Source organism: Mobula hypostoma, chromosome 25, assembly GCF_963921235.1.
Source record: "Mobula hypostoma chromosome 25, sMobHyp1.1, whole genome shotgun sequence".
In the NCBI taxonomy this organism is placed as follows: domain Eukaryota; kingdom Metazoa; phylum Chordata; class Chondrichthyes; order Myliobatiformes; family Myliobatidae; genus Mobula; species Mobula hypostoma.
The window spans coordinates 8654907-8681345 of NC_086121.1; the positions used below are offsets into that span (position 1 = coordinate 8654907).

Sequence of the window (26439 nt, forward strand, 5' to 3'; positions counted from 1 at the left end):
TCTCAGAGTCTGGGGTTGCTCATTCCCAAAAGCTGGTCAAATAACTCCCTCCAACCAACCAACAAAGAGGTTAACAGTCCAGATGAAATTTCTCAACCCAACACATTGTCTAATAGGTAAAGATCAGCTTTATTTGTCACAAGTCGAAACAAACACTGAAGTTTGTGTCAATGACCAACACAGCCCAATGATATGATGGGGGCAGCCTGCAAATGTCCTTATGCCTCTAGGGCTAATACAGCACGCCCACAGCTTGCTAACCCTAACCCATACATCTTTGGTACGTGGGAGGAACCCGGACCATCAGTGATTACTGGTGCTGTAAAGCGGAGCGCTAACTGCTACATTACCACATCGCGCATACCAATCCCCAATCAGAACACAAGGAGGAGAATTAAGGTTGTGAAGTAGGAGGCAGGCCAGGCTCCAATGGAGAAGGAGCGGAGTCAATGAGATGTCTCATACAGCAGAAATGGCCAGTTCTGATACGGGTGAAAAAAACTCCTTCATAATAAAAACACAAACCTGTGGCGAGCATGCTGAGTACAGACAGCACTAGGGACAGGTGGTACAGCTCAGGAGTGGTGTTTACCTGACGAGATACATAATAAAACCCCTGTAAGTTAATACTGCTCATCAAACTGCTGTTCACAACACAAAACCCTACAGCACAGTACAGGCCCTTCAGCCCACAATGTTGTGCCAACCTTTAAACCTCCCCCAAGATCAATCTAACCCTTCCCTCCTACATTTTAATATCATCTGAGTCTCTTAAATACGCCCAATGTATCTGCCTCTATCACCAAGCCTGTCAGTGCGTTCCACTCATCTATCACTCTCTGCGCAAAGGACCTACCTCTGACATCTCCACCTATACTTTCCTCCAGTCAGAAAATTATGCCCCCTGCTTTTCGCCATTTCCGCCCTGGGAAAAAGCTCTGGCTCACTTACTGTGTAGCGTAGTGGTTAGTACAACGTTTTACAGTACCAGTGACCCCGCTTCATTTTCCACTGCGGCTTGTCTGTTCTCTTGTGACCGCGTGGGTTTCCTCCCACAGTCCAAAGGCGTACCGGTTGGTAGGTCAATTGGTCATTGTAAATTGTCCCGTGACTAGGCTAGGATTAAATCCAGGGATTGCTGGGCAGCATGGCTTGAGGGATCAGAAGGGCTTGTTCTTATCTCAATAAATAAATTTTTATTTACCGGTCAAGTGTATCCCCACCACCCCCCCATGTTCAGTCTCTTTGCCTCAGGATTTGGAAGTAAAGATAATCATTATGTATCTTTTTATTATGGGTGGGGTTTAAAGAATTGAGGGGTGGCACCATGTGCCAACTAAATTTTTGTGCATGCCATCTAGGGCACACGTGCCACAGGTTTGCCACCTGTAGAAAGGTGTGAGTGGAATAGTCCTGAACACAGCTGGAGTTTGAGAAGAAGAGGCCTCGTTGAGATTCCCAAACAACTCAGTTTCCCTCTTGCTGGAGGATGATGAACAGAGAGTCATGGATTCTGGCAGTGAGGAGAAATTCCTTTCACTTGAGGGTTATAAACCTTTGGAATTCTTTATCTTGTAGATTGTAGAGGTTTAGTCATGGGGGATATCTAAGGATGATTTATTTTTGGAAAGGAATATGGGGATCAGATGGGGGAAGTGGACAGGAGGGACAGGATCCATTTTTACTTCAAAGATATTGGAGCAAACTAGGCCATTCAGCCCATCGAGTCTTTATTTCCCCTCTCAGTCCTATTCTCTTACCTTCTTCCTGTAACTTTGGTGCCCTACTAATCAAAGGGAATCTGAAGGATGTCTAGACCCTATCCCTTTAAATCTCTTCTGATCTAATTGGATCACAAAGGATAATATCACTTGCTTATCTGAGATGATGAATTGATCACATAGCCAGACCCAAGCTCATCCATCTCTTGTACTCGATCTGCTTTCAGGGGGCTTTCCCAGGAGGTTACCAACATGGCAATTCCACCATGTCTGACTGGGCCAGGAGTTTCTAGCCAACTGTTACGATTTAATATACAATCACAAATGAGGAAGATAAGACTCACACACTGAGGTGCAGCAATGGTGAATGCCGTGGTTATGACCCCCTGTAGAAATGATCCAACTCCAAAGGCATGAAAAGCCACTTTCAACTCACGAGGAACTGGGTCCATTAATGTCAACAGGATAGTGAACCCTGGAAAGAGTTTCATGAGAATTAGATCCGTTTGTGCACACACTGTTGTAATAACCTTTTGTTTATAGTCATAGTCATACTTTATTGATCCCGAGAGAAATTGATTTTCATTATAGTTGCACCATAAATAATTAAATAGTAATATGTAAATTATGCCAGGAAATAAGTCCAGGACCAGCCTATTGGCTCAGGGTGTCTGACCCTCCAAGGGAGGAGTTGTAAAGTTTGATGGCCACAGGCAGGAATGACTTCCTATGACACTCTGTGTTGCATCTCGGTGGAATGAGTCTCTGGCTGAATGTACTCCTGTGCCCAACCAGTACATTATGTAGTGGATGGGAGACATTTTCCCAGCTGGACAGCATCCTCTTTCAGACACCACCATCAGAGAGTCCAGTTCCACCCCCACAACTTCACTGGCCTTACGGATGAATTTGTTGATTCTGTTGGTGTCTACTGCCCCAGCACACAACAGCAAACATGATCACACTGGCCACCAGACTCGTAGAACATCCTCAGCATCGTCTGGTAGATGTTAAAGGACCTCAGTCTCCTCAGGAAATAGAGACGGCTCTGACCCTTCTTGTAGACAGCCTCAGTGTTCTTTGACCAGTCCAGTTTATTGTCAATTCGTATCCCCAGGTATTTGTAATCCTCCACCATGTCCACACTGACCCCCTGGATGGAAACAGGGGTCACTGTGCCTTAGCCCTCCTCAGGTCTACCACCAGCTCCTTAGTCTAGTTCCTTTGACTAGTTTTCTGAGGAGAAATCTATTTATCTATCTATTTATTGAGATGCAGTCAATGTACAAACTCCTTACAGACAAGGACGGGAATTGAACCCATGTCACTGGTGCTAAAAACCGTTGTGCTAACCATGATGCTACCAGGCCACCTAGCACAGGTTCATGCTTTGATACCAGATAAGCTGCCTTCACATACATTAGGAAGAGGAGGATTTCACCAGGCCTTCTGATCCAACCAAGTCACCTCTGATTCTTCTAAAGTGCCAATCAATCAGTTTTAAACAATCCATTGGATACACAAGCATCACAAGCCCTGGTTACGTGACCACTGACCCAGGCAGACAATCTCTGAAGAGTACTGATATTGGCTGGGGCCCCTGTAAAGACACTGCCCAGGAGGTGACAATGGCAAACCACTTCTGTAGAAAAAATTTGCCAAGAACAGTCATAGTCATGGGACCATGGTCACCCACATCACATGACATGGCAAATGATGATGATGACTAGTTACACACGAGACTGCAGATGCTTCAATCTGGAGCAGCAATCTCCTGGAGGAACTCAAAAGTTCAAAGTAAATTTATTATCAAAATACGCATTTGTCAACATATACTACCCTGAGATTCATTTTCTTGCAGGTATTCACAGTAGAACAAAGAAATACAATAAAATCAACAAAAAACTACACACAGAGACCGACAAACAAACTATGTGCAAATACAAAAAAAAAATAAAGTTGGCAATACAAATAAATAAAATTCAGAGCACGAGTCCATAGGTTGTGGAACTCAGAAGGTCGAGCAGCATCTCTGGGAGGAATGAAATCGTCGATGGCTCAAGCCAAAACCCTCCACGAGGGTCCTGATGAAGCGTCAACAGTTCCTCTCCTCCTACAGATGCCACCTCAATGGGTTCAGGAACAGCTATTACCCTACAACCATCAGGCTACTGAAACAGTGTGGAAACATTCACTCAACCAAACACTACATTGTTCCCACAACCTATAGACTCACTTTCAAGGATTCTTCATCTCATTTTCTAGATATCTATTGCTTATTTATTAATTGATTTTTCTTTCTGTATTTGCAGTCGTCTTTTACACACTGGTTGCTTGCCCGTCCTGTGTGCAGTTTTCATTGGTTCTATTGTGCTTCTTTGTATTAACTGTGAATGCCCACAAGAAAATGAATCTCGGGGTTGTCTATGTTGACAAATACATATTTGGGAGGGGGAACACTACAGAGGTGCTTTTTAATCACTGCATTTTGCAAAGTGAATGCTAAAAGACAGCAGTCTCCTACCTGTCATGATGAAAGTGAAGATAATGAACGTGGTCAGGTTGTAGAGAAGGGGCTGGTCACAATATCGTGATGACCTTGGTCTGGAAGAGAAGTCGTACGATTAAGAGCTCCTATACCTAATAACATGGCCACTGAGCTTATGTTTGTGGTCTTCTGCTGCTACAACCCATCTACTTCAAGGTTTGACTTATTGGGCATTCAGAGATGCTCTTCTGCACACCACTGTTGTAACGTGTGGTTATTTGAGTTACTGTCACCTTCCTGTCAGCTTGAACCAGTCTGACCACTCTCCTCTGACCTCTCTCATTAATGAGGTGCTTTTGCTTACAGAACTGTCACTCACTGGATGTTTTTTTCCCTTTTCACACCATTCCCTGTAAACTCTACACTGTTGTGTGTGAAAATCCCAGGAGATGAGTGTTTCTGAGATACTCAAACCATCCTTTCTGGCACCAACAATCATTCCACAGTCAAAGTCACTTAGTTCACATTTCTTCCCCAGTCTGTCTGATGTTTGGTCTGAACAACAATTGAACCTCTTGACCATGTCTGCATGTTTTTATGCTTTGAGGTGCTGCCAAATGATTGGCTGATTAGATATTTGCACTGACGTGTAGCTGTGTAGGAGATACCTCATAGTGGCCACTGAGAATACACTGTACAATTATTATCACAAACTTGAAAACACTTTATAAAGGACTGGGAGAATTTGTGTAAAGTCAGATTTCTGCAGGTCAGATCATTTGCAATGTGGGTCAGCCCCTGTATAATCCAGTTTGAATTTTATTCAGAATAAATGCTGCTGGCGCTGATCGTAGCATGTGCCTTTCAAGTTAGTATGACTGCTATTTACCGTGTGTTACACAGCAAAAGTCTCTGTAAATAACAGGAAAAACAACAAACTAGCAAAAATGCCCTCTTTTATTGACTTAGAGACGCATCACCCAGCAACTCACCTTTTCAACCCTGGCCTCATCATAGGACAATTTACAATGACCAATTAATCTACCTTGTCTTTGGACAGTGAGAGGAAACTGGAGCATCCGGGGAAATCCATGCATTGCACGGGGAGGATGTACAGACTTCTTACAGATGACATTGGAATTGAACCCCGAACTCCAACGCCCCGAGCTGTAATAACATCACAATAACCGCCACACTACCGTGGCACCCTCAAGTGTTTCTCCAAGTTGTTATTTGGAGTTCTGAGCCCCAGTTTGCATAGGTACAACAGATAACTGTGTCACACTATTACTGATGTCCATGTACTATTACCCAACTCTGGAAACCCTCTGTGATGTTTGATCACCTGAAAACAGGAGCAGTCCAACTCTTGGCAAACACGACAGCTGGGACTCAGTGACCCGATGCAATCCTGGCATTGGCTGCTGTTTATGGAGATGTTCCACATTCTCTCATTTCAAGTCAAGTCAAATTTATTGTCATTTAACTATGAGCACTGTAAAATAGCCCAAGTGTGGGTACATGGTAAAAGAATCAAAGATTGATGGGCACGTGGTAGAGAATAGGTCATAGAGAAATTCTAGGAGGAAATGGGATTGCTTTATCAGCATGGACTTGAAGGACTGAATGGCCTCCTTCTGTGCCATAACAGGAAAGCAAGTTAGAGGTTCAAGATGAAGGTAAACCAACTACTTGATGTTTGGAACCGAGTACTGCATCTGTGCCGTGGCTGTTTTTTCTGAGATAGGGAAATCATTCTTAGTCAAAGATACAAAGAAACCTGGGTCTACGGTGGGCAAAGGGAAGAACCATGATCTCACTGATTGGACCGCTCAAGATTCTGTGCAGCCTGTAAGTTCCAATGTCTTGCAAAGATGATAACATCCAGTGAGTAGTGGCAGCCAGAGGTTGAAAGTGTGAAGTGTTTCACTTTAGATGGTCAAACTTAAAAGGCAGAGTACAAGGTTAATGGAAGGATTTTTAGTTGTGTGGAGGAAGTGAGGGATCTTGGGGTCCATGTCCATAGATCCCTCAAAGTTTCCATATCAAGCTGACTGGGTTGTTAAGAAGGCAAATGGTGTATTGGCCTTCATTAGTTGGTGTCTGAATTCAAGAGCCACGAGATAATGTTGCAGCTCTACAAAACTCTGGTTGGACCACACTTGGACTATTGTGTTCAGTTCTGGTTGCCTCATTGTAGGAAGGATGTGGAAGTTTAAGAGAGGGTGCAGAGATTTACCAGGATGCTGCCTGGACTAGACAGCATGTCTTATGAGGAACAGTTGAGTAAGGGCTATTCTCTTTGGAGCAAAGGAGGATGAGAGATGACTAGATAAAGGTGAACAAGACGATAAGAGGCATAGAAAGATTGGACAGCCAGAGAATTTTTCCCAAGGCAGAAATGCAAACAAGGGGTCATAATTTTAAGGTGACTGGAGGAAAGTATAGTTGGACCAGTGTCAGAGGTAAAGTTTTTTTTTTGTTTTTTTTTTACACAGAGAATGGTGGATGCATGGAACACACTGCCAGAGATGTTAGTAGAGATAGATACATTAGGGACATTTAAGATACACATAGATGATAGAAGACTGGAGGGCTATGTGGAAAGGAAGGGTTAGATTGATCTTAGAGTTGGTTAAAAGTTGTGGGCTGAAGGATCTGTAGTGTTTTATTTTCTACGTTCTGAATGAGATGGGGAGATCAAGAGAAAAATCTTTCTTTACTTAGAATGAGTTGTAGTTGGGAGAGTGATTCATTGGAAAGCTCCACCAAAGAGGTAGTGTAAAATGATGGGCCAAATGGCCTTTCTCTCCAGTAATACCCCTTGACCCATAAAATGGAGCCTGGCAAAAGGCCAATTGGGTTATCTCTCCTCCCAGTGTCCTTCCCGAGAGTGTGAAACACTGAGCAGGGACTGAACTGAGCGTTTTCAATAGGGTCATGCATTGTACCAACTATTCAACTTACCGAGCAAGTACAAACATCTGTGGGAAAAGAAAGACAGTCACGAGCAGCACCAACAGGACCTGGCTGGAAGTAAATAGAACTTTGTGACATTGTAAACAAATGTCATAACTTTATGCAGAACTAAAAAGCAAACGAACATTCAAAAGTCTCTGTAAACTTCTGACCAAACATTCTGATCTCCCAATCTGGAAATTTATCACCCAACTCTATGATTCTTTCCTCAGCCAGGTCAGGGGCTCGAGCCTGAAGTTTGGGATCCCATCATCGGTTAGTCTAGGGGACAATACTGAAGTTCAAAGCCTAAAGGTTGATTGGAGGTCTGGAGGTCAAAACCCAATGACCAAAGCCTTCAGGCCTTGAGGCTGGAGGCCTGTTCTGCAGTTGGAGGCTGTCTGTGTGTGGGCGGCTGGGAAGAAGGGGGCTTGTTTTGCCAGCTGTTGTGTACTGGTGGCAGGCTTGTAGGGGAAAGGATACCATTAACCGCAAGGCATAGGAGCAGATTGGGCCATTTGGCCCATCGAGTCTGCTCTGCTACTTCATCCTGGCTGATCCATTTCCATCTCAACCCCATTCTCCTGCCTTCTTCCCATAACTTTTCATCCCCTGACTAATCAAGAACCTATCAACCTCTGCCTAAAGTGAAATCAATGACTTGGCCTCCACAGCTGCCTGTGGCAATGAATTCCGTAGATTCACCACCGTTTGGCTAAAGCAACACTGACGTGTTGGTCAAAGTAAAATTTAATACACAAATAGGTATGTGGTCACCATATACAACCCTGAGACTCATTTTCTTGCTGGCATTTACAGGAACATAAGGATATACAATAAATGTATTTCCAATGCGCAAAAGGCAAACTGTGCAAATTTTGTAAAAAAAAATAGTGAGAACACGATTTGTAAGGAGACCTTGAAAGTGAGTCTTTGATGTGGAATCAGTTCAGTGTTGAGGTGAGTGAAGTTATCCACATCGGTTCAGGAGCCTGGTGGTTGCAGGGTAATAACTGTTCCTGAGCCTGGTGGTGTGGGACCCGAGGGTTCTGTAACTCCGGCCCAAGGGTAGAAGCGACAAGAAAGCATGGCCTGGCTAGAGGGGGCTTTTGATGATAGATGCTGCCTTCTCGTGGCAGCACTCTTTGGAAATGTACTCAGTGACGGGGAAAGGATTCACCTGTAATGGACTAGGCTGTGATCACAACTTCCTATAGGCTTTTCCAATCCTGGGCATTGGCGTCTCATTGGATGGCACTGAAAAATAAATGGCAGTAGAAGCTAAATCAACTATCCCTCCTGCACTCTTGATCCTGTCCCTATTACTAGAGGAAGCCACAATGCAGGGAACCAGTCATCTCCTTTTCAATGGGTGAACGGCTGCAACCCCAACTAATTCCAGGCTGGATTGGATGTGTGTCGGGTGTCTCTCTCTGTCTGCTGCTCAACCAAGAAACACGAGTGGCAGGAAAACCAAAGAAAAACAGTAAGAAGCCAAGATTAAAGGACAAAGTCTCTTCAAAAGCAAAGTTCTAAAATAGACTGTATAATTATAAGCACCATGTACAGTACTGTGCTAAAGGCTTCTGTATGTATATATATATATATATATAGCCAGGGAGCACTGTACTGCTGCCGCACAAAAAAAAATCAAATCTCATGACATATGTGAGTGATGATAAACCTGATTCTGACATGGGTCTCTATTGTGGACTGAGAGTGGGAAGGGGCAGGGAGAGGGGAATCATGGTTGGGAAAAGGGGAAGGGAGAGGGGAGGGAGCAGGAAGCACCAAAGAGGCATTCTGTAATGATCAATAAACCAATTGTTTGGAATCAAATGATCTTGCCTGGTGTCTCAGGGCTGGGTGTGTCTGTACCCACACCACCTCCCTGCCCTGGCACTCCTTCTTGGCCACCCAAACTCTCCATTCCCAACATCTTTTGCTCCTGCCAGACTTACAAACTTGCTCTCTGCTCCACATTGACAGTCACAGTACTGTGAAAAAGTCCAGGGCACTCTAGCTAATACATGCACGTTCCCAAAACTTTTGCACTGTAACGTAGGAGGCAAAGACCTCTCTTTAAACAAGCACTAATTTGTATGTTCAGATTTGATGGAACCTTTTAACATGTGCAGTCCTGTAATTCTGCTCAGTGTCAGTAACTGTGTGAACCAACGCAAAAGGATATGGGAATTGAAGGAATGTGGTACCACCACTAATCAATGGATATTACCAAGAGACATTTCTTTATGATATCGATGCAATTACGAAGACGACACACCAGCGGCTGCATTTCATTAGGAGCTTGAGGAGATATTGTATGTCACCAAAGACTAACAAACTTCTACAGATGTGCTGTGGAGAGCATTCTAACTCGTTGCACCACAGGAGGGACCAATGCACAGGATTGGAAAAAGCTGCAGTGTTGTAAACTCAGCCAGCTCCACTAGCCTCTCCAGCTTCGAGGACATCTTCAAAAAAATGATGCCTCAAGAAGGCTGCATCTATCACTAAGAACCCCTATCAACTGGGATATGCCTTCTCCTCATTGCTGCCATCAGGGAGGAGGTTCAAGAGCTGGAAGACACACACACACACACACACACAGGGAAGTCTGCAGATAGATACTGGAAATCCAAAGCAACGCACATAAAATGCTGGAGGAACTCAGCAGGTCAGGCAGCATCTGTGGAAACGAATAAACAGTCGATGTTTCAGGACTGAGAAGGAGAAGATGCCAGAATAAAAAGGTGGGGGGGGAAGGGGAAAGGGGCTGGCTGGAAGGTGATTGATGAAGCCAGGTGGGTGGGAAAGGTCAAGGGCTGGAGAAGGAGGAATCTGAAAGGAGAGGAGAGTGGACCATGGGAGAGAAGGAAGGAGGAGGGGACCCAGGGGGAGGTGATAGGCAGGTGGGAAGGTGAGAGTGGGAAATAGAGGAAGGGGAGGGGAGATTTTTTACCGGAAGGTGAAATTGATATTCATGCCATCAGGTTGGAGGTTACCCAGACAGAATTCAAGGTGTTGCTCCTCCACCCTGAGGGTGGCCTCGTCTTGGCATACGAGGAGGCCATGGATTGACACATCAGAACAGGAATGACACACACTCAACGTTTTAGGAACACCTTTTTCTCCTCCGCTATCAGGTTTCTGAACGGGCCATGGACACTGTCTCACTATTCCGCTCTCTCTTTGCACGACGTATTTCGTCTTATATCGCTCAGAGTGTACGTCAGTGATAATCAACCCGAATCTGATTCTGACCCCTCTTCAGCGAAGGATGGGGTGAGCTCGAAGTAAAATTTCCCCAGTCATTATGCTTTGAACTGTTCTTTCCAATGCAAATGACAAGAATGCCTCAGTTTTATATCAATTCTTCGTCTGCTGAAGAAAATGGGGTTTAGCACCCGTGAATCCAGCAGCCCACGTTTAGAGAGGGCACCCTGAGACAAGCTCAGTGGATTCTAACAGTGTCTCCCTCAGGTGACAAGCTCTTCCAGTCTTGGCCGCCTCCCAAGACAGGCACAGCTCCGTGTTCACAGCTCCTTTTCTGCTGCTGACAACACCAGGGCACAGTCAGACACTGACACTAAAGGAGGCTGTTTAGACCATAAGACATAGGAGCAACTTTAGGCCATTCGGCCCATCAAGTCTGCTCTGCCATTTAGGTTTAACCCCATCGATAAAAAGCAGCCCTGTCTAATCCCAGGATCTAGGCTCTAGAGGTCACACCCTCGAAAAAGTACAGCAAACCGCATTCATCCAACACTCAGTTCTTCAATGGCGCTGGAGTGGCAGATTTTACAGGCTTTTCTCCACTATCCCACTAAAAAGCTGACATTTCTTTTAAGATATATTTATTTATTTAGAGATACAGCACAATGACGGGTCCTTCTGGCCCAACGAGCCCAAGTAGCCGACAAACCGGCACATCCAGGGAATGCGAGAGGAAACTGGATCATCCGGAGGAAGCCCACGTGGTCACGGAGAACATGCAAGCTCCTCGCAGACAGCGGTGTGAGTTGTACGCAGGTCGCTGGTGCTGTGATAGCGTTTATGCTTCTGTATTTTTTTGCATCTCTAAGATGTTAATCAGTACAGAACATAACAGATTTTCCAGAGATCCTGCTGAGTTCCAAGGGAAAATGGCAACCGCCTCCTTGGTGAGTTCCTAGGGAGAGTGGGAACTGGGGCCCTGGTGAGTTTTTAAGGGAGAGCAGGCATTTGGGCCCTGTGTGAGGCAGATGAAGAGCAGGGGGACAGTGGATTATTGAGTTTAATTCTACTCGAAGTATAATGGGGGTTTCTGCCTTTCCTTCTCCCTTAGGCTTTGAGTTTCATGGTGGCCAGATGGCACTTGGAGTGTTGTAAGCAGCTTTGGGCCCCTTATCTAAGAAAGGATGTGCTGGCATTGGAGAGAATCCAGAGGAGGTTTACAAGAATGATCCTGGGATTGAAGGAGTTAACATATAAAGTGTTTCATGGCTCTGGGCCTGTACTCACTGGAGCTCAGAAGAATTGGGGGGAGGTGGGGGGCGATCTAATTGAAACCTATTGAGGCCTAGATAGAGTGGATGTGGAGAGGGCGTTTCCATCATGAGGGAGGTTAGGACCAGAGGGCACAGCCTCAGAATAGGAGGACGCCCCTTTAGAGCAGAGATGAGAAGGAATTTCTTTAGCCAGAAGACGGTGAATCTGTGAAATTCATTGCCACAGACTGCTGTGCAGGCCAAGTCATTGGGTATACTTAAAGAGGCTGCTATGTTCTTGATTAGTAATGGTGTCAAAAGTTAAAGGGTGAAAGCAGGAGAATGGGGTTAAAAGCGACAATATATCAACCATGATGGAATAGCAGAGCAGATTTGACAGACTGAATGGCCTAATTCTGCTCCCAGGTCTTATAATCTCTGTGTGAAAAGAATTCCCCCACCCCCCTCTGATGAATATGGATTTTAGTATAAGAATTATTATCAGTTTATTATCAGTGACCTATGGCATGAAATTTGTTGTTTTGCAGCAGCAATACAGTAGAATATAAAAAATACTTTTATATTAGTTTTGTAACTTATAGTAATAAGCAGTGCATAGAGAACAAAATGATAAGATAGTGCTCATGGATTCACGTTCCATTCATAAATCTGATGACGGAGGGGAAGAAGCTATTCCTAAAATGTTGAGTGTGTGTCTTCAGGCTCCTGTACCTCCTCCCTGATGGTAGCAAAGAGAAGAGAGGATGTCCTGGGTGATAAGAATCTCTAATGATGGTAACATATTCTTCCTGGAGCTCCATGATCAGTGTTGTTCTGCAGCGATGTGCTCCGGGACCCCTGCTCTTTGTGATTTTTATAAATGACTTAGATGAGGAAGTGGAAGGGTGGTTAGCAAGTTTGCGGATGACATGAAGGTTGGTGGTGCTGAGTACAGTGTAGAAGGTTGTAGGTTACAACGGGACATTGAAAGGATGCAGAACGGGGCTGAGAAGTGCGGAAGGAGTTCAATCTAGAAAATGAATGTACAGATGAATAAATAATACCAACAACATGAATCGAGTCCTTGAAAGTGAGTCTGTAGGTGGTGAGTGAAGGTATCCACACCGTTTCAGGAGCCTGATAGTTGTGGTGTAATAACTGTGCCTGAACCTGCTAGCATGGGACCGAAGGCCTTCTCCATGCAAGGTCTGGATGTGTGAGTCCTTGATGATGGATGCTACTTTCCTGTGGCACGTGCTCAATGTGGAGCAGACTCAATGGGCCGAATGGCCTGATTCTGCTCCTGTGTCTTATGGTGGGGACTGCTTTGCCTGAGAAGGACTGAGCTGTATCCACCTCTTTGTGGACTTTGCAGTTCCTGGGCTTTGGTGTTTCCATACCAGGCTGTGATGCAGCCAGTCAGGGAAACTCTCCACTGTGCACCTAAAGAAGCTTGTCAAGGTATTAGGTAACGTGCCAAATCTACTCAAACTTCTGAGAAAATAGAGGCACTGTTCTACTTTCCTTATGCTGGTACCTACGTATTGGTCACAATTACATGACGTGTAGGTTAATACAGCACAGCTACAGGCTCTCCAGCCCATCAACCATCATTCTACCAATCCTACATTTATTCCCATCAGTTTCCCCACACGCCGCCATTGCAATCCAGCCTTCCCTACAAACCAGGAAAAATTTATTTGGCCAATTAACCTACCAACCCACGCGGTTTCCAACGCGGATTCTGAAAATGCTCACTCTCGTGCCACGCTTATGCTTACAGTTTGGTTCTGTTGCGCCGAGGCAGCTGTCTGCTGAAGTGGTAGGTGAGGTGAGCGAGGCAGTAATGCAGCATCTGGTATCCAGTCCTGTCCTTGACACCCGACATCTGAAAGGAGAGGAGCAAGAATGAGCAGACCACACATAGCTGAAGGGGCATAGTCCCTCATGGCGAGATTATTAGATTAGCACCAAAGAGCTGGACTGCTCACCCGCAGGCAGGTATCTCACATGGTAATCACAGGTCAGCATGGTAGCACTGTGGTTGGCGTCATCGCTTTACAGCCCCAGCGACCGGGGTCCAATCTCCACAGCAGTCCGTTAGGAGTTTGTACAGTATGTTCTCCACATGACCACATAGGTCTCCTCTGGGTGCTCCACTCCCCTCCCACTTTCTAAAAACATATGTGCCAGGATGAGCAAGTGATGGGCATGGAACATTTGGCACCAGGAATGTGGTGACGCTTGCAGGCTACCCTCACCACATCTTCCAGCTGCGTAGGTCGTTGATGCAAAAGACTAATTTCACTGTATGTGTCGATGTACAGGTGATAAATAAAACTAATCAAAGTAAATTTATTATCAAAGTACATATTATGTTTCCATACACTACACTGAGATTCATTTTCTTGCAGGCATACTCAATAAACCTATAGAATAATAACCATAACAGAATCAATGAAAGACTGCCCAACTTGGGCGTTCAACCAGAGAGCAGAAAACAACCAACTGTACAAATAGAAAAATAAATAAATAAATGATAGTGATAATAAATAAACAATAAATATCAAGAACATGAGATGAAGAGTCCTTGGAAGTGAGGCCATAGGTTGTGAGAACATTCCTTTCAATCAAGGAATTTACATTCAGGTAAAAAAGAGTAACAGTAACCAGGGAATTACCAGAATGTGGTGAAACCCAATTTATTCATATCCTTTAGGGAAGAAAATGAACCTCATAATCCACCTCGTTATGATCTTGCACTTTAGTCTGTCTGCACTGCACTCTCTCTGAGCTGTGAAACTTTATTCTGCATTCTGTTATTGAGTTACCTTGTTCCACCTCAACACACCATGTCATGAAGTGATCTGTATGAACAGTGGGCAAGACAAGCTTTTACTGTATCTCAGTACGCGAGACAATAACAAACCAATTCCAATGCCTCAGCCTACACACTTCTCTGGGATAGAGAATTGCAAAGATTCACAACATTCTGAGAAGAAATTCTTCCTCGAAGTTCAAAGTAAACTTACTACCAAAGTGTGTAATTTGTCTTAAGTATCTGACCCTCTGATTCTTTATTTTATTCATTTCCATGGATGCTGCTTGACCTGCCGAGTTCCTCCAGCGTTTTGTGTCTGTTTGGGATTCTTTGTTCTCCAGCTTTAAGCTCTCCCGGCAGGGCAGTCTCCCAGCCTGTCAATCAGAGCCCACAGGTTGTGCTCTGGAGTGAAAGCTGCCAGGCTGCACAAAACACACAACAAAAAACTCAAGACATTCCCACTCCCCACACAATCAAAATGACACGGTCACCGCCACAGCAACCAAGAGTGAGCACCTCAATCTGTTGAGGAAGCGTCAAAGGGGACGCATTACTACAATGTGTGTCCTGCATAGCAGAAACACAACCAAAAGACATGGGAGCAGAATTAGGCCATTCGGCCCATTGAGTCTGCTCTGCAATTCCATCATTTGCTGATTTATTATCCCTCTTAACCCCATTCTCCCGCCTTATCCCCATAACCTTTGATGCCCTGACTATTCAAGAACCTAGCAACCTACCTTCAAATATACCTTCATCTACGCTTTAAATAGGAGTCTTGGAGCAGCTGCCGGTAGTGTATCTTGGCCCTGTGAAGCTTAAGGTCAGGAGGAAAAGGAGGCAGCATTGGTGAACAAAATCTGTTGTGGTTTCTATTCATACCCAGCGATACGGTAGTGCAGTGGTTAGTGCTACGCTATTACAGCTTGGAGCATTGGAGTTCAGAGTTCAATTCTGGCACTCTCTGTTTATATGCCCTCCCTGTGAACCGTGTGCGTCTCCTCTGGGTGCTCTGGTTTCTTCCCACAGTCCAACGATGTACCAGTTGGTAGGTTAATTGGTCATTTTAAATCATCCTGTGATATAGCTAGGATTAAATAAATTGGTCACTGGGCTAGAAGGGCCTGTTCCACGGTCTATCTCTGAACCAAAGAAAAATTAAATTGTAAAACCATACTTGATTTTTGCTAGACCCTTCCATTATCTTAACCTCTCTTCACGAGTCATTATAGAAGGCCAAGCCGTGGAATAAACCTAGAGCGAAACGTACAGCAGACCAGAGGTGTAGGCCTGCCTGTCTCTTTTTTTGGCCATTATGACATCATGTGACACCTCCAACTCTGGGCCAAGCCCAGTGATTAGCCTTGAGATAGACTCAGGCCACAAACTGCCTCTTGCATCTCAGCCCAAGGGAAAGAACTTATGCATGGATTAAGAAGTAGGTGTGAGCTTTCAATTTTTTTTGGGTATTAACTGCTTTTATGAATTTCTTCGGGTATGACCTCATCATGCACAGGCCTCTACAGCCACTTTTGGTTTCCACCAAATAAAATGATTGGCCAGTCCAATCTCAGAAATTAGGTCAGACTCACAAGCTGTGCCTCACACAACACCGTGCCTCAAAATGGAAGGCCGTGGCAGAGGCTTTGTTGTGGCATCCTCACAGGGTAAAACAAACCCAATTTTAAGCTGGAAACCTTAGCCATGGACAAGTATTTCCCAAACGCAGCCAAGGAGATGGTCTTACTCTTGTGGCCCTGGAATTGTACTGAGACAGGTCCAAGAATGAAAAGTTTCTAGTGAGAGTCATGCACAATACAGAGGATATAGTGGCTCCAGGCTACATATGTAGACCAACCAGGTCCTGGAGGACCTGCCTGGGAATTGTTCTTCATGGCGCCCAACTACCCAAATCTCCCGTATGGGGATTGACCTTTGAAGCAGGGTGATTTTCGACAACTTTCAGCAATGTACTCACCTGGCACTCTACGCAAGTGGGCAATTATTACAGGCTCCTTAAGGCGAAATTAGCGGGATTCAGTATCACACGGTGACCAATTCATTGAGGAATATGGAAAGGAGTAAAACAAGGGTAGGTGCGGGAGAATGAGAGAGGAGAGGCAAGGAAAGGAAGAGGGAAAAAAAGGGGAAGGTGGAGCAGAGAGAGAGAAGATGAGAGGCAAGAGGAAAGGAGGAGAGAGAAGTGGGGAGGGGAGGAGGGAGGGGGGAGGGAGAGGAGGAGGAGGGGGAGGAGGGGGAGGAGGGGGAGGAGGAGGGAGGAGGGGGAGGAGGGGGGAGGAGGAGGGAGGAGGGGGGAGGAGGAGGGAGGAGGGGGGAGGAGGAGGGAGGAGGGGGGAGGAGGAGGGAGGAGGGGGGAGGAGGAGGGAGGAGGGGGGAGGAGGAGGGAGGAGGGGGGGAGGAGGAGGGAGGAGGGGGGAGGAGGGGGGAGGGGGGAGGAGGGAGGGAGGGAGGAGGGAGGGAGGGGGGAGGGGGGAGAGGGAGGGGGGAGGGAGGGGGGAGGGAGGGGGAGGGAGGGAGGAGGGAGGGAGGGAGGGAGGGAGGAGGGGGGGGGGGGGAGGGGAGGGGGGAGGAGGGGGGAGGGGAGGAGGGGAGGAGGGGGGAGGGGAGGAGGGGAGGAGGGGGGAGGGGGGAGGAGGGGGAGGAGGAGGGGAGGAGGAGGGGAGGAGGAGGGGAGGAGGAGGGGAGGAGGAGGGGAGGAGGAGGGGAGGAGGAGGGGAGGAGGAGGGGAGGAGGAGGGGGAGGAGGAGGGGAGGAGGAGGGGAGGAGGGGAGGAGGAGGGGGAGGAGGAGGGGGAGGAGGGGGGGAGGAGGGGGAGGAGGGGGGGAGGAGGGGGGAGGAGGGGGGAGGAGGGGGGAGGAGGGGGAGGGGAGGGGAGGGGGAGGGGAGGGGGAGGGGAGGGGGAGGGGAGGGGGAGGGGAGGGGGGGGGGGAGGAGGGGAGGGGAGGAGGGGAGGAGGAGGGGGAGGAGGGGGGAGGAGGGGGAGGGGGGAGGGGGGGAGGGGGGAGGGGGGAGGGGGAGGGGAGGAGGAGGGGAGGAGGAGGGGGGAGGGGGGAGGGGGGAGGGGGAGGGGGAGGAGGGGGGGAGGGGGAGGGGGAGGAGGGGGAGGAGGGGGGAGGAGGGGGGAGGAGGGGAGGAGGAGGGGGGAGGAGGGGAGGAGGAGGGGGGAGGAGGGGGGAGGAGGGGAGGAGGAGGGGGGGAGGAGGGGAGGAGGAGGGGAGGAGGAGGGGAGGAGGAGGGGAGGAGGAGGGGAGGAGGAGGGGAGGAGGAGGGGGGGGGGGGGAGGGGGGGAGGGGGGAGGGGGAGGGGGGGGGGGGGGGGGGGGGGGGGGGAGGAGGGGGAGGGGGGGGAGGAGGGGGGGAGGGGGGGGGGGGGGGGGAGGGGGGAGGAGGAGGGGGGAGGGGGGGAGGAGGGGGGAGGAGGAGGGGAGGAGGAGGGGAGGAGGAGGGGGGAGGAGGAGGGGGGGAGGGGGGAGGAGGAGGGGGGGAGGGGGGAGGAGGGGGAGGAGGAGGGGAGGAGGAGGGGAGGAGGAGGGGAGGAGGAGGGGAGGAGGAGGGGAGGAGGAGGGGGGAGGAGGGGGGAGGGGGGGGGAGGAGGGGGGGAGGGGGGAGGAGGAGGGGGGAGGGGGGAGGAGGAGGGGGGGAGGGGGGGAGGAGGAGGGGGGAGGAGGGGAGGAGGAGGGGGGGAGGGGGGGAGGAGGGGGGGAGGAGGGGGAGGAGGAGGGGGGAGGAGGGGGAGGAGGGGGGGGGAGGGGGGAGGAGGGGGGGGGGGGAGGAGGGGGGAGGAGGAGGGGAGGAGGAGGGGAGGAGGAGGGGAGGGGGGGAGGAGGAGGGGAGGAGGAGGGGGGGAGGGGGGGGAGGAGGAGGGGAGGAGGAGGGGAGGAGGGGGGGAGGAGGAGGGGAGGAGGAGGGGAGGAGGAGGGGGGAGGGGGGGAGGAGGAGGGGAGGAGGAGGGGGAGGAGGGGGGAGGAGGAGGGGGGGAGGGGGGGAGGAGGGGGGAGGAGGAGGGGAGGAGGAGGGGAGGGGGGAGGAGGAGGGGAGGAGGAGGGGGGAGGAGGAGGGGAGGAGGAGGGGAGGGGGGGAGGAGGAGGGGAGGAGGAGGGGGGGAGGGGGGGAGGAGGAGGGGGGGGGAGGAGGGGGGGAGGGGGGAGGAGGAGGGGGGAGGAGGAGGGGAGGGGGGAGGAGGAGGGGAGGAGGAGGGGGGGAGGGGGGGAGGAGGAGGGGGGGAGGGGGGGAGGAGGAGGGGGGGAGGGGGGAGGAGGAGGGGGAGGGGGGAGGAGGAGGGGGGAGGGGGGAGGAGGAGGGGGGAGGGGGGAGGAGGGGGAGGAGGAGGGGAGGAGGAGGGGGGGAGGGGGGGGGGGGGGAGGAGGGGGGAGGAGGGGGGAGGAGGGGGGAGGAGGGGGGAGGAGGGGGAGGAGGGGGAGGAGGGGGAGGAGGGGAGGGGGGGAGGAGGGGAGGGGGAGGGGGAGGAGGGGAGGAGGAGGGGAGGAGGAGGGGAGGAGGAGGGGAGGAGGAGGGGAGGAGGAGGGGAGGAGGAGGGGAGGAGGAGGGGGAGGGGGGAGGGGGAGGAGGAGGGGGGAGGGGGGAGGAGGAGGGGGGGAGGGGGGAGGAGGAGGGGAGGAGGAGGGGAGGAGGAGGGGGGGAGGGGGGGAGGGGGGGGGGGGGAGGGGAGGAGGGGAGGGGGGAGGAGGAGGAGGGGGGGGAGGGGGGAGGAGGGGGGAGGAGGAGGGGAGGAGGAGGGGAGGAGGAGGGGAGGAGGAGGGGAGGGGGGGAGGAGGAGGGGAGGAGGAGGGGGGGAGGGGGGAGGAGGAGGGGAGGAGGAGGGGAGGAGGAGGGGAGGGGGGAGGAGGAGGGGAGGAGGAGGGGGGAGGGGGGAGGAGGAGGGGGGGAGGGGGGAGGAGGGGGGAGGAGGGGGAGGAGGGGGGAGGAGGAGGGGAGGAGGAGGGGAGGAGGAGGGGAGGGGGGAGGAGGAGGGGAGGAGGAGGGGAGGAGGAGGGGAGGAGGAGGGGGGAGGAGGAGGGGAGGAGGAGGGGGAGGAGGAGGGGAGGAGGAGGGGAGGGGGAGGAGGAGGGGGGGAGGGGGGGAGGAGGAGGGGGGGAGGGGGGGAGGAGGAGGGGGGAGGAGGAGGGGAGGAGGAGGGGAGGAGGAGGGGGGAGGGGGGAGGAGGAGGGGAGGAGGAGGGGGGGAGGGGGGGAGGAGGAGGGGGGAGGGGGGAGGAGGAGGGGGGGAGGGGGGAGGAGGGGGGAGGAGGAGGGGAGGAGGAGGGGGGGGGGAGGGGGGGAGGAGGGGGAGGAGGGGGAGGAGGGGGAGGAGGGGGAGGGGGGGAGGGGGGAGGGGGGGAGGAGGGGAGGGGGGAGGAGGGGAGGGGGGGAGGAGGGGAGGGGGGGAGGAGGGAAGGGGGAGGGGGAGGAGGGGAGGGGAGGAAATATTGAGGGAAGGGGAGGAAAGATGGACAGGTGACGACGAAGGGAAGATAGTCGAGTGGATATCGAAGGGAAGGGGGTGGTTGAGGCAAGAAAACAACGATCTTGGAGGGCTTCAATGCAGGGTGGGGAACCGTTTAAATGAGCCTCAAATAAAAATTCCCAGGTCTCACGGCCAGAGGGTGCACATTCCGCAGCACAAAATGACCATCGAAATTCATGCCGAGTAGCCACAGGTGTGTCCCTGGGGAAAAGGACCACTCTCTCACCCGTGGAAGCGGAGCGTTGCGGCGGGGGTCGCCCAGGCGTCTCCGGGCAACCGGCGACATGTAACTGATCTCCTGTTGCAGCGTTCCAGCCGCCACATTACATGCCGGTGCTCACACCAACAATTAAGAGGCAGAGGCAACTAAACGGACGGATTAAACGCGCCTAAAATTTGCTAAAAGAATCTTTCAGTTATTTTATTTTAACTTTGGGAGGAGGATGATTTGTCCAAGGCTGAGCCTCGCTACGAAGCAGCAACTTTGGGTAACAATTTCCCGCGGTAATTCAAAGTTTTTTTTATGGTTTAGAAGTATAATGCAGGCTCACCTTCATTGTCTGCTGACCTTCCTGTAGAGAACGGTTACAGCCTCCGCACTCTTGACAACCACGAAGTTGGCAAGGAGAAGCAGGACGAGGAGTAACATAGCGAAAGACTGGGCGAGGAGTCTCAACATTGTGTTTGCATGTGTTGCGGCCAGCGCCCTGTTCACGGTCTGGGTCCCTCTCCAATCCATCTCTCACCGATCCAGGCTTTATCCCGCTCTCTCGTTAGGTAGGTAAGAATTTACCTCCTCCTCCTCCTCTTCCACCAAATCGCTCGGTTTTAAAATCCCACCCTCCCTCTGTATCTCGCCGCTCTTTCTCTCTCTATCCTCAGCGCTACTCTCTCGGATACCGGGTCGTGTTCCTCTTACCCGCACCTTCTGAATTAAACATTTCGTGTGCAAAATGGTGGAGGATGAGGTAAAAAATGGCTTTGGGATTAATCCTGGTTCTCTATTCGTCAGTCTTTTCCTTGTATTTTTCCTCTTGAAAATAAACAGGCCCTTCGGCCCTTCGTTTTTATGCTGGTCATCAAATGTCTCTCTATACCTAACGGTAATTTCTCCCCCTCGTCTTCTCTCTTTTCCGTTCCCCATTCTGACTCCCCTCTTACCCCTCCTGGTCACCTACCTCTGGTGCTCCGCCTTCTCTTTCTCCCGTGGGACTAACTTAGAGGGACATCTTGGTTGGTAGAGATCAGTTGGGCCGAAAGGCCTGTTTCTGTGCAGTATGACTGTAATTGTGTTCTTTCTTGTGTACTTTGTGTCTACGTTTTTCTTATGAGTAGTGTGTCTCCAATCTCAAGTGCCGACAAGTTAAGTTTCTCATTGGATGTGTGCAGATGATGATAAACTTGGCATAGGAAGATGTAAATCTGAGAAATGCAGGTTAGTGTGGAGAGTGCAGAGCAGTGTGGGTAGGGGAGAGAACAGTGAGCTTAAGATGACTTCAGGAAAGTATGGGGGGGGAGGGTGAGGAATGTCAGAGGTATGTTTTTTACACTGAGTGTGGTAAGTCCGTGGTAACCCCTGCCAGGGTGGAGGTAGAGGCAGATACATTAGAGACTCTTAGATAGGCAGATGGATGATAGAAAAATGGCTATGTGGAAGGGAAGGGTTGACGGATCTCTTAGAGAAGGTTTAAAGGTCCGCACATTATGGGCTGAAGGGCCTGTACTATGCTGTAATGTTCTATGTTCCATTTACCAGTGGATAACCTTTAACAGAAACTGGCCTGTTCTGATACAGAGAGAGCGAGTCACCTGAAAAGTTAATTGAGACTTAGTCTGGGAGACCCTCCAAGTGGACCACAACTTCGCCATGGTTGGGAGGCTTGCGGGCCTCAATCTCCGGAGAGCTCCGTTGGCTGGAGTCGGGGCTTTATGCTTTGACTCTTGGTAGGGTCACCCATGCCAAACAGGTCAAAGGGTAGAGACCAGACTAAGAGTGGCCCACCGGTCCTCCAGGTTCGGGGGTTCAGGGTAACAACCCTGACTGGTCAAACAAAATTGTTACAGAAACAGCAATGAAGAATCCTTCCAATCTGAGTGCGACGGTATTCCTGAGTCTCCACCCGAGACTTGCGTGACTGACAGTAGTGAAAACTGAGAGGAAGATACTGAACACTGTATTACTGGAGATGGAGGCCCTTAGTTGCTGCTCTAAATGCCGGTGGCATAATGGGCAATAGATAGGAATCTGAGATCAGACTAAGGTGGAGTGTAGAACCAAGTTGGGGAGGTGGGCTGGGCAGATGGGAACAGTGAGGAGAGGGCACCCAGTTTGTCACCATATGTTACCTATAGATTCATTTTCCTGTGGGCATTCACAGTAACTACAAAGAAACACAATAGAATCAATGAAAAACTACACAGAAAGATGGACAAACAACCAATGTGCAAAAGAGGACAAGTTGTGCAAAAGAAAAACAGAAAAAAACTAATATTGAAAAATAAATAATATTGCGCATAACCTTTATATTTTTACATCTTCCCTGGCTCTTCGAATAAACCTTGGTAACTGATTTCCTTTCTAAGTTATTTCATTTCTTTATTGAGATACAGCACAGAACAGGCCCTTCTGGCCCTTTGGGACGCACTACCCAGCAATCCCCCGATTTAACCCTAGCCTAATCACAGGACAATCTACAATGACCAATTAACCGACCGACAGGTCAACTTGGTGCTCCTTTTTCAAAGACGTACACAGAGGAAACCCACGTGGTCGCAGGCAGAACGTACAAACTCCTCACGGACAAGCGGTGGGAATTGAACCCAGGTCGCCTGGACTGTAAAGCGTTGCGCTAACTACTACGCCTTATTGATCAGCTTGTGATTTGTGTACTTGTGCTGATGGATGGTTAGGTCATCAACCCAAAACATTCTCACTGTCTCTCAGTCACGGGATGCTGTTTGACCCACTGAACATCTCCGTACCTTTCTGTTTCTGAAACAGAATGAGCGAGCCTTTCCTGTTTGTGTCAGGGCTGACTGTAAGGTCCAAACAAACTGGTCAGCAGCATCTGTGGGAGGGGAAGGAACTGGTGACGTCTCGGGTTGAGACCCTGCATTAGGACCAAGAGTGGAGGGGGATGAGCGCCAAAGGGAAGAGGGGTAGAGGTGAGATAGAGACAGTCTTGACAGATATAGTGAGAAGGGTTGAAGGAATCAAAGTCAGGTTTACTATCACTGGCATGTGGCCCAGTTGACAGGTAGATAGAGCCGAATGAGAGAGGGGTGGAGTTGAAGACAGAAGCAAGTAGATGAGATTCCTTTCCTCACAGATTCTACTTGACTGCAGTTTTTTTTTAAAGCTTGCTCCAGATTCCAGCATTCCACCAGGTTCAGGAACAGATATTACCCCTCAACCATCAGGCTGTGAAGGTGAAGGGGATAACTTCCCTTGCGCCATCATTGAAATGTTCCCATAACCCATGGACTCACTTCCAGGGACTCTTTATCTCACATTCTCAATATTTATTGCTGATGTATTTATTATTATTATTTATTTTGTACCAGGACAGTTTGTTATCTTTTGCACATTGGTTGTCTGTCCGTCCTGTTAGGTGCGGTCTTTGATTCTATTATGGTTATTGAACTTACTGTGCATGCCCACAAGAAAACGAGTCTCGGGGTTGTATATGCACTTTGATAATAAATTTACTTTGAACTTTGATATTCATACAGCACAAAGCAGACCTCAGCCCAGCTCATGCATGGCTGACCAAGATTCCCATCTAAGCAATTCCAATTTACCCATGTTCAGTCCATGTCTTTCTAAACCTTTCCCATCCACGAATCCCTGTCCAAGTCCCGACTCTTGTATCGCCATCATCCCTTGTAACATTGAGATAATTTTTTCTCTCAGCCGGATGCAGTTTGATTGGCTGGGTATCTCCAACATTCCCTGGTTTCTCTGTGGCATAGTGAAAATGATGGGACATTCAACTGAGATGCAAGTGATCCCGTGATGTTACTTTGCAGAAAATAATGTCTGTGAAGCGACATCTCTGCTGATGCGATGTATTCTTTCCGATCCGTCCTCTCAACTGATCCAGTCCAGGATTTCTCTCTCTCTCTTTTGCTTCCTGCAGCTAATCCTAACATGGCGCTTTAGGCAGAGGTGCTGTTCGGAGAAGGATATTGATCTGAACAAAGATTGTAGGCAAACCGTTTACATAGGGTGAATGTTACTTCAATTTGCAATACAAACACCGCATGATTTGCTTCAATAGCTTTTTGCCTGCTGGGCCTTTCAAATAGAACAAAAGATTTCGAGAGAGTGTGAGAGAGACTAAAACTGCAGTTTTAGATGAGAAGAAAAATTATTTCAAAATTTTAGCATTGAAGTTATGTAACAACCTCGATAATTTTTTACTGGTAGGGCGCTTTGCAGTTTAGGCGACCTGGATTCAATTCTCACCGCTCCTTACAGATGTTCTCCCTGAAACCGCGTGGGTTTCCTCCGGGTGCTCTGGTTTCCTCCCACAGTCCAAAAATGGACCAGTTAGTAAGATAATCAGACATTGTAAGTTATCCTGTGATTAGGCTAGGGTTACCTCTATCTCTTTTCTCCTTAAATTACTTCCTTGAAACACAAGTCTTTGACCAAGGCTGCTCTACAATGTCCAGATGCTTGATTGACAACTCTACTTTAAAGCTCCCTGGGGCGACTTGCCAAATTCAAATTGCTGGATTAACCAAAGTGCTTTATGTAGAATAACCTGTGATGTTTATAAATAACAAATGCTGGAGGAACTCGGCAGGCCAGATAGCATCTATGGAAATGATGCATAAGGTTGACTGTTTATTCAAGACCCTTCATCGGGACCAAAAAGGGGGAAGATGCCAGAGTAAAAAGGTGGTTGGGGGAGATGAAAAAGGATAGCTGGAAGATGACAGATGAAGCCAAGTGGGGGGAAAAGTTAAAGGGCTGGAGAGGGAGGAATCTAATAGGAGAGGAGAGTGGACCATAGGAGAAAGGGACCCAGGAGGAGGTGATAGGCAGGCAAGAAGAGTAAAAGACCAGAGTGAAGAATAGAAGAGGAAGGGAGGGGATGGGTATTTTTTTTTACCAGAAGGAGAAATCAATATTCATACCAACAGGTTGGAGGCTACCCAGATGAAATATAAGATTTTGTGAGATCTTGCTCCTCCACCCTGAGGGTGGCCTTATTGTGGCACAAGAGGAGGCCATGGACAAATATATTGGAACAGGAATGGGAGTTGGAATTAAAACGTTGGGCCACCGGTAAGTTCCATTTTTGGTGCTCGAAGAAGCACTTCCGCCAATTTCCAGGTCTCACCAATGTAGAGGAGGCCGCGTCGAGGGCATCGGCACAGTAGACGAACCCAGCAGTTTCGCAGGTGAAGTGTTCCCTCACTGGAAAGACTCCTTGGGGCCCTGAATGGAGGTGATGGGCAGGTGTAGCACTTTGGCCACTTGCAGGGATAAGTGCCGGAGGGAGATTAGTGGGGAGGGATGAATGGACAAGGGAATCACAGGGGGAGCGATCCCTGTGGAAAGCGTGGCAGGGGGAGGGGGAGGTAAAGATATGTTTGGTGGTAGGATCCCTTTGGAGATGGCGGAAGTTGCAGAGATTGATGTGTTGGATCTGGGATTGTAGGTAAAGACAAGAGGAACTCATTACTTTTAAGGCTGTGGGAAGATAGGGTGAGTGTGGATGTGGGTGAAATTATTTCCCTCTGTAGATGCTACCTGACCTGCTGAATTCCTCCAGCATTTTGTGTGTGTGTTGCTCTAAATTTCCAGTGCCTGTGCAGAATGTCTTGTGTATATTTATTAATATAACACTCTGGGTGGTGTGATTGGAGCAAAGGAAACAAGTTTTTTTAGTTTATTATCCTCAGTTTCTCTGGGAGAAGGCCACTACCATGGCACCAAGACTGTGTGCTGAAGGCAGTAACAGAAAATATCTCCTCGGCCATTAACAACAGTGTGCACCTCTGCCAACCCAGAAAACCCATAGCCTTCGTCAAACCTCAAAGTCATAGTCATACTTTATTGATCCCGGGGGAAATTGGTTTTTGTTACAGTTGCACCATAAATAAATAGTAATAAAATCATAAATAATTAAATAGTAATATGTAAATTATGCCAGGAAATAAGTCCAGGACCAGCCTATTGGCTCAGGGTGTCTGACCCTCCAAGGGAGGAGTTGTAAAGTTTGATGGCCACAGGCAGGAATGACTTCCTATGACACTCTGTGTTACATCTCAGTGGAATGAGTCTCTGGCTGAATGTACTCCTGTGCCCAACCAGTACATTATGCAGTGGATGGGAGACATTGTCCACGATGGCATGCAACTTGGACAGCATCGTCTTTTCAGACACCACCATCAGAGAGTCCAGTTCCATCCCCAAAACATCACTGGCCTTACGAATGAGTCTGTTGATTCTGTTGGTGTCTGCCACCCTCAGCCTGCTGCCCCA

At 49.3% G+C, this 26439-nt stretch overlaps 1 protein-coding gene across 3 annotated transcripts in view; it reads right to left on the reverse strand.

Annotated features, from left to right (window-relative positions):
• LOC134337831 (uncharacterized) overlaps positions 1-20873 on the reverse strand; it is a 42325-nt gene extending 21452 nt beyond the window's left edge. The window contains exons 1-7 of one of the 3 annotated variants that reach the window (XM_063033129.1): positions 20492-20873; positions 13418-13524; positions 8348-8424; positions 7177-7239; positions 4246-4325; positions 2066-2196; positions 526-592 (exon numbers count right to left, since the gene is read on the reverse strand). In XM_063033129.1, the coding sequence (XP_062889199.1) occupies positions 526-592; positions 2066-2196; positions 4246-4325; positions 7177-7239; positions 8348-8415 (409 nt within the window). In that variant the 5' untranslated portion in view covers positions 8416-8424; positions 13418-13524; positions 20492-20873. Of the gene's footprint in view, positions 1-525; positions 593-2065; positions 2197-4245; positions 4326-7176; positions 7240-8347; positions 8425-13417; positions 13525-15197; positions 15282-20491 lie in introns of those variants that run through there. The other 2 variants (XM_063033128.1, XM_063033127.1) reach the window with 2 other exon arrangements.
• Between the last annotated feature and the right edge of the window lie 5566 nt (positions 20874-26439).